We start from the raw sequence: 16,386 nt of genomic DNA, 5'->3' as shown, positions 1-16,386 counted from the left end.
AAATACCGCACTTAAAGTCGGCAGCAATTTACTGTTCACGCGGACTTTAAAACAAATAGCCGCCAAAACGTACTCTGCTCTGTGACGTGGTCGGATGAAAGTGGAGAGAGTTCTGCGCGAGCCTATGGCTGCAAAGCGCCACCTTTAGAACGATGGGCGGGGCCTCGGGCTGTCATTCAACCAGAGAGAGAGAGAAGAACTTATGAAACGTGCACTAAATAATGGCTGAAGGCGAAGAACCTGCACTTTTCACTAAAGTAACGGTTTATTCTCTACTGGCGTGTGTGGCACAGTTGGCTGTCGGGTTTGTTTTTGCGCAAAAATGGGGGAGTAAATGTTCAGCTGTTGATCGGTGGGTCCTCGTGTGGTTGTTTTACGACGCAATTGTTCATTTTACGCTGGTAGGTACAAAGGTGCATGCAGGAACGTTCACTTTTTACCTGTTTGTAACTGTCTGCTCACCTCTGGCTGCTTGACCGCGCAGGAGGGACCCTTCGTCTACATGTCGCTTGTTGGAAATGTGGCCACTTCTGACGGTCTGTTGGCTGAGCTATGTGAGTATACGGGGTTACAACAAACAGTCAAATGTAAAGTGATTTTTTTTGCATTAAATGATTTTGTTAAAATAACGAAGACTGAGTGTACGATGACATCTAGTGGTGTTTGTTGGTATGGTGTATAAAGTTCAAGGTCCATTCACTGAATTTTTGAGTATTCAATATAATAAAAAATACAATAATAATAATAATAGAGTAGTTCAGGCTAGAAATAAATTTGCATTATTTATGCTTTTTTTGCTCCAAAAAGAGTGGGATCTGTCTTCTCAAGCAATGTATGTGTATTTTCAATGCAGTACATTTAATATTTAATATTAAAATCCTCAACAGGGAAAGAATATGGCAAGGCAGATGAGCGCTGGTTGTACTCAGACCCAACAATAGTATCTCTGGAGCTTCTTACAGTGGTTTTAGATGGTTCTTTGGCCCTGCTTCTAGTCTACGCCATCGTCAAAGACAAACACTACAGGTGAATCAAACAGCAGATTTCAAAATAACTGAAGAAAGATCTGTTCTAATGTAAATACAGTCCATTTTAGATTATGTCCACTTTTGCCAAACTCAATCCAGCTTTAATTTCCCATTCAAACTCCATCCCACAATCTGCTATTAAAGTGATTATTAAGGGGTTGTAAGGGGTACATTTGTGTGAATGTCTCACTTTTTTGTCTGAACCAGGCACTTTGTTCAGATCTCACTCTGTGTGTGTGAGTTGTATGGGGGTTGGATGACCTTCTGTCCAGACTGGTTAATGGGAAGCCCTAACCTGAACACCAGCAACTGGCTGTACCTGTGGATCTACCTGGTGTTCTTCAATGGGATCTGGGTGGTGGTGCCTGGACTCCTCCTCTGGCAGTCATGGAGGGATTTAAGAAGAATTCATCAGTATCCAAAGAAGAAGAATAAATAAAATCAAAGGATGTCTGGTCACTAGTAATCAACCATAAAATTATCAGTGTTATAATAACCTTTTCAAAGTGAACAGAATAAGATTTGGAGAGGATGTACTGCAGTTGATGTATTATACACATTTATTGTGTACAAAGAATATTAGAGGAACAGTTGTTAAGGCGTATCTTTTCATAATTGGAGTGGTAAAGACACAAAGGAAGTTCACACCAAATACTGACTCATAGCAACATACTGCCTGCATTCCTGCCCTTTGACACAGTGAATCCTTATTTAGCTTTTATACACTGATCTAGGACCAGTTTCTCACTATTTCCTCTTGTCAAACTACCTTATCCAGTACGAATTGGTTCAAATTGGTTCAATTCATGTTTCATCACATCTGTTTGCTTATCCTTAAAATAATGAAGAATCATGATTCTTTTTACACAGACTGTGCTACTGAGTTGGCTATTTTCTTGCCAAGTTATGACAGCATAACAGGCTAGCCTGAAATATTTTGGTCATAGTCACTTTTATATGCAGGTCTGATCAAGGTGTTTAAGGTATAACTTTATCATTGCAATTTCAAAGATTAATTTATTGCACAATTTAGGCATTATAATTTCACTACAGCTTCATGTGTAAATAATATAAAAGGGTAACACTTTACAATAAGGTCACATTAGTTAATAATAGTTAATGCATTGCATGCATTAATTAACAATGAGCTATACATTTGTTAAGAGTATTTATTAATCCATGTTTGCTAATAAATATAACTGTTTTAGACATTTCCATTAAAAGTTAACTAAAGTAGTTAACTAGCGTTAACTAATAAAACCTGTGAAGTGTTACCTATTCATTTTAAAATCAGCTAATTTCATGAATTTACTCATTTGTGATAATGCAATATTTTCTCCCTAAATTTTATAACTTATTTTTAAACTCCAATAGCCTACATGATGTATATGAATAACCTGATTTTGTCAAAGTGGCATTAACATTGATGTAAATGTTATAAACGTTAGTTCGTGTTAACTAATGTGTTTTTCTTAAGTTGACAAACTGAATCCAATTGTAAAATGTTACCTAAAACTGAAATTGCATTTAAAAGCACCTGATTTCCATAAATTTTCTTTAATAAAGTTTCCAATATCAAAAATGTATGCATCACAGGATTCTCATCAAAATCACTTTGGTTGCCAAATTAACCTTCACACAGAAACATGGCATTCATTTACAAGGTAAAAGATGTTTGCAGCAATTACAGTGCCCATGCTAGAAGTGCAGCACATGAAGACAAATAAAACATAAACATATTTACAGCACATATAACAACAATAAACAAGTGCAGTAGTTCAATCAGTCAATTATTTTCCAACATTCTTCTATGATAGTACCATGATCAATCCTTCATTTTGCTTGTTATTTAAGTTTATGCTTAGATAAAAGGAGACTGTCAAGTTATAACTGCATTCAATGTATTGTCTAGTTTCCTAGATAGTATCTTACTTATGCTTTTTGCATTAGTTTAGCTATAGAGAGAAAGGCTTGTTGGAGACCAAGTCCCTTCAAGGCGCTGCAAGCTTGGATCTCCCACTCCCGATCTGTGCAGCTTTCCAGCTCCAGCAATATAGACACATCTCTAATAGTCAGAGAGTTTGGCAGATCTTTTTTGTTCGCCAGCACCATCAGGGGAACTCCTTTCAAATGCTCATCACTCAGAATCTTCTTCAGGGCTTTCTGAGCTTCTCCCATCCTGGATCGATCACTGCTGTCCACCACGAAAACCAGGACCTTACATCCCTCTAGGTAGTATTTCCAATTGGGCCTCATGGTTCCTTGTCCCCCAACGTCCCACACGGACAGCGAGGTCTTCTTGTCCAGCTGTACAGTCGCGACATTGAAGCCCACAGTAGGCGAGGTCTCCATCACCACACCACGCTGCTGTCTGTACAGCAAAGTAGATTTCCCAGCCGAATCCAAGCCCATAAGGAGAACCTGGGGAGTCTTTTTAAACTGTTTAGACTTGAAGGCACCCATCCTGATGTGATAGACGCGTTTCTGATTGAACTCACGGACTCTTGTTGTCTATATCTCGACAGGTTTAGACTGGCATCTGGCCGAATCCTTGATTTCACTCAGCGACTTGAGTTCTTTTTTCGAAATCGTATGCAAAGCAGTAGCGACGCTTTGTGAATGGCTATGTGTATCTGAAACTACACTGATCGTGGTGTGTCAGCTCGACTAGTTTATCCACATTTTTAAACAGGTTTGGCAACTTTGTATGTGGGCCAACCTATTCCGGGATCCCATCATCCCAGAAACTGAACTGAACTGTAAATAATGCAAACGATCCTGACGCTATGACTTGGTAATATGTAATGTGTATAAGATATGAAAATAAACATTTCAATATATTTGAATGTTTACTGCTAAGTTTAATGGGTCACAATGGTCCAAATGCAAGTCTCACGTGCCGCACGTATATCATTTGCCTTTTACGTCACAGTACAAACCAACCAGATTTATAATATTATTGCCTAAACAAAGAGTATATACTCTTTGGCCTAAATATTATGAGTTATAATTGATTACATTCACTGAAATAAATCACTCTACTAACCATTAATAAAACACCTGATGCTGTCGGGAGCTGCCCAATTTTGTGAAATTTGGTTTAAAAGGAATTCATATTGTATTTTGCGATTGTAAGTGGGACTCTAAAGACACACACTAAAGACTTAAAGGGATACTCCACCATAAAATAATTTTTTTGTCATTAATTACTTAGCCCCATGTTGGTTCAAACCCGTAAAAGCTCCGTTCATCTTCGGAACACAATTTAAGATATTTTGGATGAAAACCTGGAGGCTTTAAACTGTCCCATAGACTGCCAAGTAAATAAGTGTCAAGGTCCATAAAAGGAATGAAAATTTGTCATCAGAATACTCCATCTGGAGGCCTCCAGGTTTTCATTCAAAATATCTTAAATTGTGTTCTGAAGATGAAATGCTTCTGAAATGAAATGAAATGAGTTTTTTATACTGTTAAAGAGTTGGATTCCCATGCTAAACATGGACAAAGTTTCAAAAATTAAGTTGTACGTTTGAAGGAGTATTTTTGTTCCAACAATACCTCTTCCAGTTTGTCACAAGTTTCGGAAAGTTTTTTTAGAGTATGGCTCTGTGTGACGTTAGATGGAGCGGAATTTCCTTATATGGGTCCTGAGGCACTTCTGCCAGAAGAGCACTTGCTCCAGTAGAGCAGAGCAGAGACATTCACTGATCAGAGCAAGAGACCGAAATGTCACAAAAGAAGTGTGATATGGTTGCGAGGACAAGACAACCCTGCACAGACTACCAAAAGAAGAAACATTAAGGGATCAGTGGATGGAGTTTATTTTTACAGAGCATCAACGGAGTTGTGCAAGTGTTTGTGTTTGCTCCCCTGCATTTCGAAGATGCTTGTTTTACAAACAAGGCCCAGTTTGACGCCGGATTTGCGTATAATTTATTTCTTAAGGATGATGCAATCCCAACGAAAAAGGGTCACGATCGTGTGTTGGAACCGCAGGCGGTGAGTAAAACTGCTTCAAATATCTCTGTGTTGTTAACTTAGCTATCGGCGCGTAAGCACATCAAGTAAACCTTGTACACCTTTAAAGAAAAAAAAAAGACGACATAAAGTGGAACTTAGTCATTTTCCAAAACCGCTAAGCAAATATATACAGTTTCAGTACATACCACATAGAGACGTTGTTGCTGATGCTGCTCTTGTTAAATTTCAGCCTCAGGATTTGATTCTGGATCATAAATATACGCTGAATCTGACTGTTAGCCATGGTTTGTTTTGGATGATGTTTTTTTTCCTCAAGGTAATGTCACAACTTCCAAACGCTCTCAACGCAAAAGCCTACTTGCGCTCGTGATTCTTTAGCTCCGCCCACACGTCACGCCTCTAGCGGCTCGTGTTTTTTTTTTAAAAATCTGAGCAGACTATTTTTCTCTTATAAATATAATAAAACTAAAGACTTTTTGGAGATATGAAGGATGCAGTGCTACTCTACAAGATTAACAGGAGATTGAGTGAAAATGAGCATTTCACCCCCCTTTAAGTTTCTCAGATGCACTTTGATGACACTCAAAACTGCTCTGCTTTTGGCCCTGGTGTCAGTCAAGCGAGTGTCAGTGCTTTCTGTCTTGAGTTTGGATCCAACATCTGTTATGTACGGAAAGTGCTCTCAACTCCGTTTAGAGCCCAGGTCATTTCACTTTTAGCCCTCCCTGGAACGCATGCAAACAAGTTCCCAACTATTCCACCAGAGGAATGGCGTTCTCTTGGGCCTGGTCCAGTAGAATCTCCATTGGGGAGATTTGTTCAGCCGCTGGCTGGTCATCGCTATCTACCTTTAATAGATTCTATAATTGGGACGTGGCCAAGGCGCGGGTCTTATATGCCTAATGCTTACTCCACTCATTGGGTGGGGCGAGTCTCTTTGTGGCTCAGGCTTATGGAGACCTCGCTGAGTGCTCCTGGGCTGAGCTCGCGGAGCAGGCTGAGTTCTGCATCTGCTTATAGCACGGGATGACTGGATACCTTCTCTGAGCAGTTGTCATCAGACGACGCAATGGGTGTTACCTTTCGATAGGGAATGATCCGTTTACTCACTTAACCTCGGTTGCCTAAGATAAGAAAGAGTGTTGCTTAACTGGCCGTTCTATAGCTGCACACGAATCGATGGTTGTGGCTTCAGTTGTATGATTCTGATGAGATGACACTCCGAGCCAACTTATATTGCGGTCGGCTCCACCTTCTGGCGGGCTGGAGCGCCATTGGTTTGTGTAGCTACACATTATTTTACATTGTACTAACTAATCAGGCGTGTAGCCTAGTTACTCATGTAATTAATTTCTGTAGTTACATCTGTAATTACATAATAGACCCTTAACCCATTTTTTATACTTATCTAAACCAACCCTAACTACTACTCCTGGCCTAACCTTAACCATATCCCAGTTCAGCAGCAACAAAAGTGTCTTGCAATTCAACATGAACACAATAAATAGGCCTACAATTTACTTGCCTTTTTTTTTTTTTTTAACTCAAGTACATAGTAGTATATATATAAACCCACTTAAAATAAAGTTTAATAATAATACTAATAATAATACAATAATAATAATAATACAATAATAATAATTATAATAATAATAATAATAATGAGAAGAAGAATAAGAATAATAATAAAAAATAATTATTATTATATTAATAATAATTTTACTTTAACGTCCTCCTTTTTTCATGTCCCGCAAAACCAATCCATGAAGTAGGAGTGACGTACAAGCAGCCTGTGATTGGACAGTTGAACAGTCAATCATGGAGCCGTAGCAACAGTGATCAGGAAACAGGCTAGTTGGCTTTCTCTCTTGCCTGAACGCGTTTCCGTGGTCATCCTGCTGGCGCTACAGGCTCCTAAAGGGACTGGATAACTCGCTAACTGCATGGTCTCAAACTCTTGTAGTCACTAGGTAGGTTTTGTGGCGTTGTCTTGGTGAAAACCGTTGTTTCTGTATTCTCAGTCTATCTCGTGCCCTGATGCAGCGATGCAGTAGCTGTCAGGCTAACTGAGCTTTGCCTGTACACACAGTAACGCGAGCCTGCGAGAAGATACGTTTAAACTAACCCTGCTGATTTAGCGATTTCTTTCGCATGCACATTACACTCTAGCAGACAGTGCTTTTGTTTACTCTTTGGTTTTACTCTGGATTTTGCAGCACGGTCGCGACTGGTCCCTGATCAGCTGTAAAAGTGATACAGAGACAATACAAGCTATAACCAATGAGCTTTAGCTGTTGTTCCTTTATAAAGAATTAACAATAAAATAACACAAATATGTTTTAAGATCCATCAGTTCAGTGCTGTTCCAAAAAAAAAAAAAAAAAACTTTTTTGTAAATGATTCAAGTGTGAATTTATGTGAGCTGTGGTACCATAGGGTATAATCTCAAACCAAGTGCAGTGGTCACCTGTCACCCTTGTTAGGGCAGTTAATCCCAGCTTGATCTTGAAATAATAATTGAGCTGAGAAGCAAATCAGCATATCAGAATGATTTCTGAATAATCATGCTACACTGAAGACTGGAGTAATGATGCTGGAAATTCAGCTTTGTCATCACAGGAATACGTTATATTTTAAAATGTAATTTTAAAAATTGTAATATTTTATTTTAGGTAACACTTTGTTCTGATGGTCCATTTAAGACATTCTACTAACAGTAAGTAACTGTGCAACTACATGTCAGCTAGCAGTCATCAGTGTATTAGTAGACTGTCTGCTTAATATCTTCTAACACTTTATTTTGATGGGTCAACAACATACTGATTAAAAGAAACTTATATGTCAACTTATTCTAGTAACCCTAAACCTAACCTAACAGTTTACTACTCTGAGAGTAAGTAGACATGTAGTGACAAATTAATGAGAATCATTTGACATGTAGTTGCATAGTTACTATAGTTAGTAGACTGTCTAAAGTAGACTATCAAAATAAAGTGTAATCTTATTTTAGAATATTACTGTTTTTGATGTATTTAGCATGAGAGACCTCTTTTAAACACATTTTAAAATCGTAGTCGTGTATGTGTCCAGTTTCAAAGGCACGCACAGCAGTTATCTTCTCGTATCCAAACCCCATCCCCTGATCTTATAAAGGAGTGTTGCCATGGTGGATGTGAGTAAGTGGCCTCTCTTCACCCTTTTGAGTGGACAGGAGCTCGCCTCCATACGACAGGCATGCATCTTTGGAGCATCTGCGAATGAGGCCATCTACATCACCCACGATGACGAAGTAAGCGGATCAAGAAACGTACAGTATCTGAAAATCAAGTATCTGCTTGGTCTTGTGTGGCTCTTGGTGGTGTAAGCTTACATGACCTGTTTTAGTAGTTTGTATCTTGCTGTTTGCACGAAGGGCTTCTGTACCTTCATATAAAAACTAATCTGGATGTCCTGGCACAGGTGTATGTGTTGGGTCTGAACTGCAGTAATTGTCTGGGCACTGGAGACAGTCAGAGCACAATTGTTCCTAAAAAGCTGGACTGTCTGACTGGGAAGAAGCTGGTCAGTTTGAGCTATGGCAGTGGCCCTCATGTTCTGCTGGCTACAGAAGGTAAGTACTCTACAAGCTTAAATCTCTATATTCTATGTAAATTGAAAGTATTTTGTGGCCTCACCTCTAGTTAAAGTAAAGGCATAATGTGAAATCACTTGCCTGTCTGGATACATCGTATCTAAATGCCTAAATACAGTAATGGATATGTATTTTTGTAAGCTCTTTTTCCTCTTCCAGAGGGGGAGTTGTATGCATGGGGTCATAATGGATACAGTCAGTTGGGCAATGGGACAACCAATCAAGGTGTGTCTCCTATTTTGGTGACCACTAACCTGCAGAACAAGAAGGTGACTGAGGTGGCCTGTGGTTCTCACCACTCTTTGGCTCTGACCCATGAGGGTGAGGTGAGGCTTGGAACTGTTTTTCGTCACACTTAATTGAGGATAGAGACCATTTTTACCACATAAGAAAAAAAAAACCTTAGTAAATGCTGTTTTGTGGCATTTAATGTCATGTCAAACTATCTCCTAATTTAGATTTTTAATCCCATCAGTTTGACCTGTTATATCATAAACATGAGTTATTATCTCGTAAATGTTTGTAATAATTATTGACTTCATATACCAAATCATGCTTTGGTAAATGCTAATATATATATATATATATATATATATATATATATATATATTTCCATATGTGATGGGAATGGGCTTCCATACATAAGAGATTGCACATTGAACCTAATATTGATTAGTTTTCTCTCAACAGTACAAATATAAAAGTCGCAGATGAGTTGCATTGCATTAATATGTCACATTTTATTGTTACATTTAGAAATATTCCGCCTACAGTATCAGTCCAAAAGAGATATAAACTGGTTCAAATGGATTAAAAACAGCAGAATATATAAAAGGCGCTGAAAGATCATAGGTAAAAGAAACAATATGTGATTTAATGTGATCTTCAGCTGCTAGACTAGCAATGCCATGGTTGCTGAATGATTTGCTTTACAATAAGACAGACAAAAAGGGACAACACAGAAACCCTATTAAACTTTATTTATCCTATGATCTCTCTTTTAAAGAAGCATTTCTCAGAGATGTCCTTTTTTATTTGGGGTATGAGACTTTTAGGCTTTAGTGGACCACAGACTGATTTAGCTGGGTTTCTCACATTTAGGTTCATTTAAAACACTGCCTGTTGGTTAAAAAACCTATTGATGCACAGATATGTCCATTAATTTGAGACAAAATACTGAGATACTGCAAATCTGATAGTTTCTATCTTAACATTGCTCCACGCCACATGCTAATCCCATAATCCAAGCAAAATCCTTTCTATTTCTTTTGCATATAACAGTTTCCCTTGTATCAGTCTCTTTAGAAACACTCCAGTAGTAGGTTAAATATGTAGGTTACATTTTAATGGGTATTAGGTGGATTTTGCTTTGACAAAACCCTCCTCTCTATCCTCATCTGTTTAGCAAGTATAGTTAGCCGCTTAGCCTCATCATGCTCGCTGTAATAAGGAGCATGTGACCTTTTTTTGCTAAGCTGTGAGGGCTTTTGTTCTCTGTGACTAGCAAGATCAGCTCGGGTGTAACACTCTCTGTTTGTCTGATTGAGCTTTGTTAAATGTTCTAGCTGTGTAGTGCAAGTGTATTTTTATAGCTCACACAAAAAAACATTTGCAGACTTCCAGTCAGTTGTTTTTGATAAATTACTATTTTTTATCCTAAAGCTCCTGCTAATTAACTTAGTAGCTAATTGTATTTCCCCCTAGGTGTTTGCATGGGGCTATAACAACTGTGGTCAGGTGGGTTCAGGGTCCACCGCCAACCAGCCAACCCCTCGCAAGGTGTCCAACTCTCTGCAGAATAAAGTGATGGTCAGTATAGCTTGTGGACAGACTTCATCCATGGCTGTGGCAGATAATGGCGAGGTAAGGGATGAAACAAATCATTTATAACCTTCCCGTTTATGGAAATATGCAACATGCATTATAAAAGTGCTATGTGTTGTTGACTATTGACTGTTTAGCATGCAAGTCGTCTTGTTGTATTTCTCACTGTAGCTGTGTTGCATGTTTGTTAGTGATGAAATGTGTGTATGTTTCAGGTTTATGGTTGGGGTTACAATGGAAACGGCCAGCTAGGGTTAGGCAACAATGGGAACCAGCTGACGCCGTGTCGTTTGATTGCACTTCAGGGCCTCTGTGTGCTGCAGGTACGAAATACAAGATCTGCCATGTTCTCAGATAGATTGTTAGCTGTGCATGTAACATACTATTATACACTGCCATTCAAAAGTTTGAGGTCCGTAAGATTATTATTTGAAAGAAATTAATACTTCTATTTAGCATCAGTTCAAAAGCAGTTTGATCAAAAGTGCCAGGACATTTGTAATTTTAAAATGAATGCTGTTCTTCAAATTAACTGTTTATCAAAGAATCCTGGAAACTATTATGCAGCACAACTATCTTTAACACAGATAATAACAAGAAATGTTTATTGAACACCAAATCAGCATATTAGAATGATCTCCGAAGGATCATGTGACCGGAATATGATTTTCATTTGTAATATTATTTAACAATAGTACTGTTTCTGCTGTATTGTAAATGAATGCAGTCTTTGTGAACATAAGATCCTTCAAAAATGTTACTTACCCCAAACCTTTGAACAGTAGTGTATTAAAAAAAAAGCAACAAGATATGACAAAGAATTAACAAGGAGTTTTTCCAAACTGTGACCATGCAGATTGAACAAAACAAATTTAAGTCGGTGGAAAAATTGTCAAACATGTCTCTGTGTCACAGATTGCATCAGGTTACGCTCATTCTCTAGCACTGACCGATGAGGGTCTACTGTACGCATGGGGGGCCAACACTTACGGCCAGCTGGGCACCGGCAACAAGAGCAACCAGCTCAGCCCTGTACAGGTCATGACTGAGAAAGAAAGGTAAGGGGGGGTTAGAATATCTCTTTTCCTGTTTTATTACTTGCCTACTCATTCACTCACTGACTTTGTTTTAAAACAGTTGTTTTGTTAACTAAAAGTATTTAAAAATTCATTTATTGCAATGAAGCTGATGGAAAATATGTTGAGATTTGTCGCCTTGGCAAATAACTCAAATGAAATAAGTTTCATTTGAAGTATTAAAATGACTAAAACTGAAAAATAAAATAAAACTAAATATAAATTAACTAATAAAAATGTCAAAAGCACATTACAATATTTCACTTAAAAAACTGAACATAAAAAAAATATTAATTTTCTACAAAAGTATATAAATAACACTGTTCCAAAAGCCACTGAACTGCCTTTTTATATTGTATAGTGTTCTAACCTTCAGCATACTAATGCAAACTCTGAAATCAAATTTGAAATCTTTTAAAATCAAGCTTACAATGATACCCTTAAGCGCAAAAATTTTTATTAGTACTTTTTGTACTTTTCGATACTTTATCAGATTTGTAATCAACATATCTCTTCTTACATTTTGTGTTATTTTGTTATTTTTTTCTCTCACTGATTATTTGCAAACAAGATGCCACACTAGAAATATAGAAAATCAAACAGCCTTTGTTCGACTACTTGAAATGATCCTGTCTACTTTGGCGGCTCAAATTAAGGAATGCATGATGTTGCTGTTTGCATTTTGTCAGTTCCATTATTAGTGTTAATTGTTGCAACCCAGGGAGATTTCCTGTTGGTCCAGTAGGAGCTTCCTGTAAGTCATCCTGTTTTGGGTAGTACCTCACTTCTGCTAACTCTATAGGTCACTACAGTTATCGCTGCTATTATTAGATTGGTTTACATATGAGGAAATGCATAAAAATTAAGAAAACAACTACAACAAACAACTCCATAATCTCTAATGGAAAAATAATAATTTACATAAGGATCTGACTTACAGTATGTATCCCTCCCCTTCTCTTGTTCCTTTCTCATTTGTGCCCTCTCCTCCTGCATGTATCCTTCCTCATGCCCCTGCTCCTCCTCCTCTTCTTGATATTTTTACTCTGCCTCCACCAGGATCGTGGAGATCGCTGCCTGTCACTCCACACACACCTCTGCGGCGAAGACCCAGAGCGGTCAGGTGTACATGTGGGGGCAGTGCCGCGGCCAGCCCATCGTGCTGCCACACCTCACACACTTCAGCAGCACAGACGACGTCTTCGCCTGCTTCGCCACGCCGTCTGTGATGTGGCGGCTGCTTTCCATGGGTGAGTTTGTGCTGGTGTTTTGAGCTTTCGATTGCTGCTCTTTTATTGTAATTTTAATGCAGTTGTTGTATTACTGCTGTGCATTAAACAGAAATAAACTCTGCAGAAACTGATGCAGTCACTGGTCTTGCATAACTGTGCTGTATTTTTCATCAGAGCATGATGACTTCCTGACTGTGGCCCAGTCTCTTAAAAAAGAGTTTGACAATCCTGAGACCTCAGACCTCAAATTCAGTGTTGATGGGAAGTACATCCATGTCCATAAAGCTGTTCTAAAAATCAGGTGATGACCTCCCTCCGGTTTCATCATTAATAATTTGTGCATTAAAGTGCTTAATGCTCAGTTGGTTACTGCCAATTACTAATTTCTCCTCTCCTCTTTTCAGGTGTGAGCACTTCAGATCAATGTTTCAGTCACACTGGAATGAGGATATGAAGGAAGTGATTGAGATCGACCAGTTCTCGTACCCGGTGTACCGCTCTTTTCTGGAGTTCCTCTACACCGACAGTGTGGATCTTCCTCCTGAAGACGCCATTGGTGGGTTCATTTTGAGACTTGGTTTTACAGAAAAATATTCCAGCAAACTTATAGATAATGAGAATAAGAAACCATTTAAAATGGACCAAAAATATACCAAGTAGAAAAAAAGTACTCTTACCTACATTAATAATGGACTCCTATGTGATTTTTGTCCATTTTTGTTGCCAGGTTGCAGTTAATTTTCCATTATTATGTTTTTTTGGACTACATGTCTATAAAATAATATGTAAAGTAAAATTTTATTTTTTCGTATTATTCTTATAAATAATAAAAATAATCTATAAATTATTATTATTATTACTATTATTTACAATAATATAATATTTTTTATTTACAACACCAATAATAATAAAAGTAATACATTAGTAATAATTTCTTGTAGATATTATTAACAATAGAATATGTATTGTTTGCATTATCAACAATAATACACCATTAATGGTTATTTATTATAATTATTTACTGTAACATTATTTTTAACCGCAACAATAATGATGATACAACAGTAAAGATTAGTTGTTGTTGTTATTAGTAACAATGGAATAGTTATTATTTACAATAAAAACTGTCAATAATGGTTGTCAATAATACATTGAAAATTATTAATTATTATTAACAGTAACCTTACTACAACAACAACAATACACCAATAATGAGTTATTGTTGTTATTATTTGCAGTGATATAATTATTTACTCTAACATCAATAATAGAACATCAATACTGATGATTTGTTGTTACTATTATTTACAATAAAACATTGTTAATAATGCGTGTTATAAAACAAAAGAACATTCACGATGCTCAGAAAATTTTTGTTGAACCCATCAAAAAAATGGGTATGGATTAGATTTGGATATCTCTCACAGGTTTACTGGATCTGGCAACCTCATACTGTGAAAACAGGCTGAAGAAGTTGTGCCAGCATATCATAAAGAGAGGAATCACGGTGGAGAACGCTTTCTCTCTGCTGTCTGCTGCCATCAGATATGATGCCGAGGTAACACTAAACCACCCTGGAGGCCTGGCTTACCAGAGCACTTAAGCAGACACCTGTTTACCCGTTAGCTCCTTTCAGTCTCAGTTTGTTTGTTTGCTCTTTGCAATTAATCAACTAATAAAATAGTTTTGAAAGGAAATACACAAACTCAAAACCGTAAGCTTGTAACGTTAATCATAGATGATAATATTGATTGCTCTTGCTCACTTGTTCAGTCACTCATAAATGCACGTTCATGCTTTCTTCCATGTGAAGGATCTAGAGGAGTTCTGTTTTAAATTCTTTGTGAACCACTTGACTGAGGTCACACAGACAGCTGCGTTCTGGCAGATCGACGGCAACATGCTGAAGGAGTTTATCTGCAGAGCCAGCCACTGTGGAGCCTTCAAAAACTGACTCCGCGCTCCGCTCAGTGTATTAGTCAGAGGAACGCATCTGTTACAGCAGCCAGTCCTCCTCACAGCTAGTGGGCGCTGTGGCCCCAGACAGTCATTAACACACAGTGCCCCCTGTTGAGCAGGAGAGGAACTATTTCATAAAAGATAACATTCATAAAGAAGGGTCAATGTCTGTCTCATGCACAACCATTTCGTACTCATCTGTTGCCGGAGATAGTCAGCCAGCTGGGACACTCCCATTCATGTTGTAGACATATTGCTTAGTGCTAATAACAAATTATTGTGCTGCAGATGGGAAGAGTGTTGCAATAAAATAGAAGTGCGTTTGGGCCTGTATTACTTAAACATGCACCACTGAAAAGCAGACAGAGACTAATTGTATCTTTTTGTTTGTCCCTTACAATATATTGCATGGGTAATATTGAATAGAGGTCACTAATTAGATATTTCTGTTCTTGCAGTGATGCTGTGCATTACAAGTTGCTCTTTTTATATTGCATTTTATTGGCTGGGATCTGTTAATGTGCATTATAACAGATACAGTCAGCCGACCATATTGATGTGGCCCCTTATGTTGTTTGGTTATTGTTTTCTAAATGTTATTGACCAAAATAATTTCTACTATATGATGTTTAAGTTTTTTTTGGGTTTTTTTTTTTTTGGTTGATTTGAGGCTTTAAATGTAGGCCTTTTTTTTCTTTAACAGATTAGGGTGACCACTGTCTGTTATTGCTTAGTTCAGGATCTGCTGTTGCAGTTAACCAGTCTGATGTTTAAGTTTGCTCAAATATAAAGAGTATTATAGTTGCACTAGTTGTTTCCTGTGCAGGAGCTGCTCATATAAGATCACTAGAGAGTGTATATGAATTTTTACAGTTGCACCTTTTTAATAGGTGTGAAACACTTGGATTAAGTAATACTAATGCCTATGGTAAGTTTTTTTTTGTTACATATTAACCAACTGTATTTGTTTTTCAAATGTGTATATACTGTACAGTTTTTGCATTAGCTTTCTAAATTCATCTGTGCACATTATGCGTGCCACAGTGTGTCTTGTATGGTAAAAAAAACAAGATATTATAAAAACAAATAAAGCTTTTCTTTGTTGCACTGTGTATTTTTTCAATGAAATGTTGTAAAATGTATGCCAAAATGCCACATCTGAATCATGAATCAAATTTCATTACACCTTTATTTATTAAAATTATTTCATTATTTAATCTATTTTACATTATTATTTAATCATTTGATAAATTATTGCTTTGAGCATTAGCATTAATTCTCATAAAAGCTACTCAGTTTCTCTTTAAATGAAACAAACGTTAATTATCGGAATTGTTAAAACCTTGTTTCGGATAAAGAAGACAGCAGTGATTGAAGTCTATGATTCTATGATTTGAGTAAATGTCCAGAAATGACCCACCTAACTGAGGTTTGGCTCTTTCAGCTACACCCATTAGCTGGTGTGTAAACACTGAAATCATTAAACATTCATGCAATCTTCTTAGACAAATATTTTTGATATAATGGAATGTACAGTGACTGAGTGAGCCACTGCTATGTCATCAGTGAAGTAGATTAGTCGAAGAATTTAACTGGTCTGTCAGATCTGAAAGCTTTTGTGAGCCAGACCCCAGTCTCCCAACATCACCGATGCT

The 16,386-nt window shown here is 37.5% G+C and overlaps 3 protein-coding genes across 7 annotated transcripts; 2 read left to right on the top strand and 1 right to left on the bottom strand.

Annotated features, from left to right (window-relative positions):
* Window positions 1–206: 206 nt before the first annotated feature.
* Window positions 207–2,610, top strand: LOC113074086 (emopamil-binding protein-like). Its single transcript, XM_026246806.1, has 4 exons — window positions 207–401; window positions 485–554; window positions 888–1,026; window positions 1,236–2,610. Exons 1-4 carry the CDS (start codon window positions 222–224, stop codon window positions 1,465–1,467), a joined length of 621 nt encoding a protein of 206 aa, XP_026102591.1. The 5' UTR covers window positions 207–221; the 3' UTR covers window positions 1,468–2,610.
* A 267-nt stretch (window positions 2,611–2,877) lies between these two features.
* On the bottom strand, window positions 2,878–3,965 carry LOC113074087 (ADP-ribosylation factor-like protein 11). The gene has a single exon (XM_026246808.1). The coding sequence runs from the start codon at window positions 3,489–3,491 to the stop codon at window positions 2,961–2,963; it is 531 nt and encodes a 176-aa protein (XP_026102593.1). The 5' UTR covers window positions 3,492–3,965; the 3' UTR covers window positions 2,878–2,960.
* A 2,858-nt stretch (window positions 3,966–6,823) lies between these two features.
* LOC113074084 (RCC1 and BTB domain-containing protein 1-like) lies at window positions 6,824–15,835 on the top strand. 5 transcript variants are annotated; one of them, XM_026246805.1, is made up of 13 exons: window positions 6,824–6,979; window positions 7,682–7,725; window positions 8,163–8,298; window positions 8,469–8,619; window positions 8,800–8,966; window positions 10,345–10,503; window positions 10,680–10,787; window positions 11,380–11,522; window positions 12,600–12,790; window positions 12,947–13,073; window positions 13,177–13,328; window positions 14,200–14,330; window positions 14,586–15,835. In XM_026246805.1, exons 3-13 carry the CDS (start codon window positions 8,173–8,175, stop codon window positions 14,724–14,726), a joined length of 1,596 nt encoding a protein of 531 aa, XP_026102590.1. In that variant the 5' UTR covers window positions 6,824–6,979; window positions 7,682–7,725; window positions 8,163–8,172; the 3' UTR covers window positions 14,727–15,835. The 5 variants fall into 5 exon arrangements, with proteins under 5 accessions (XP_026102590.1, XP_026102587.1, XP_026102589.1 ...); XM_026246802.1 differs by having other exon boundaries at window positions 8,100–8,298; XM_026246804.1 differs by lacking the exon at window positions 7,682–7,725.
* The last annotated feature ends 551 nt before the right edge of the window (window positions 15,836–16,386 follow it).

The sequence above is a fragment of the Carassius auratus genome, unplaced genomic scaffold, assembly GCF_003368295.1.
Source record: "Carassius auratus strain Wakin unplaced genomic scaffold, ASM336829v1 scaf_tig00013616, whole genome shotgun sequence".
NCBI lineage: Eukaryota > Metazoa > Chordata > Actinopteri > Cypriniformes > Cyprinidae > Carassius > Carassius auratus.
The sequence above is the reverse complement of the archived record's forward strand: the minus strand, read 5'-3'. Positions and strand labels throughout refer to the sequence as shown.

Excerpts from the sequence above, each read along its gene's own strand:
- LOC113074084 (XM_026246804.1), top strand. The coding sequence starts at position 8,173 with ATGGTGGATGTGAGTAAGTGGCCTCTCTTCACCCTTTTGAGTGGACAG. Across the intron at positions 10,788-11,379 it reads AGGGCCTCTGTGTGCTGCAG|ATTGCATCAGGTTACGCTCA; the intron begins GTACGAAATACA and ends TCTGTGTCACAG. Across the intron at positions 11,523-12,599 it reads GTCATGACTGAGAAAGAAAG|GATCGTGGAGATCGCTGCCT; the intron begins GTAAGGGGGGGT and ends TGCCTCCACCAG.
- LOC113074087 (XM_026246808.1), bottom strand. The coding sequence starts at position 3,491 with ATGGGTGCCTTCAAGTCTAAACAGTTTAAAAAGACTCCCCAGGTTCTC.
- LOC113074086 (XM_026246806.1), top strand. The coding sequence starts at position 222 with ATGGCTGAAGGCGAAGAACCTGCACTTTTCACTAAAGTAACGGTTTAT. Across the intron at positions 555-887 it reads CGGTCTGTTGGCTGAGCTAT|GGAAAGAATATGGCAAGGCA; the intron begins GTGAGTATACGG and ends AATCCTCAACAG. Across the intron at positions 1,027-1,235 it reads GTCAAAGACAAACACTACAG|GCACTTTGTTCAGATCTCAC; the intron begins GTGAATCAAACA and ends TGTCTGAACCAG.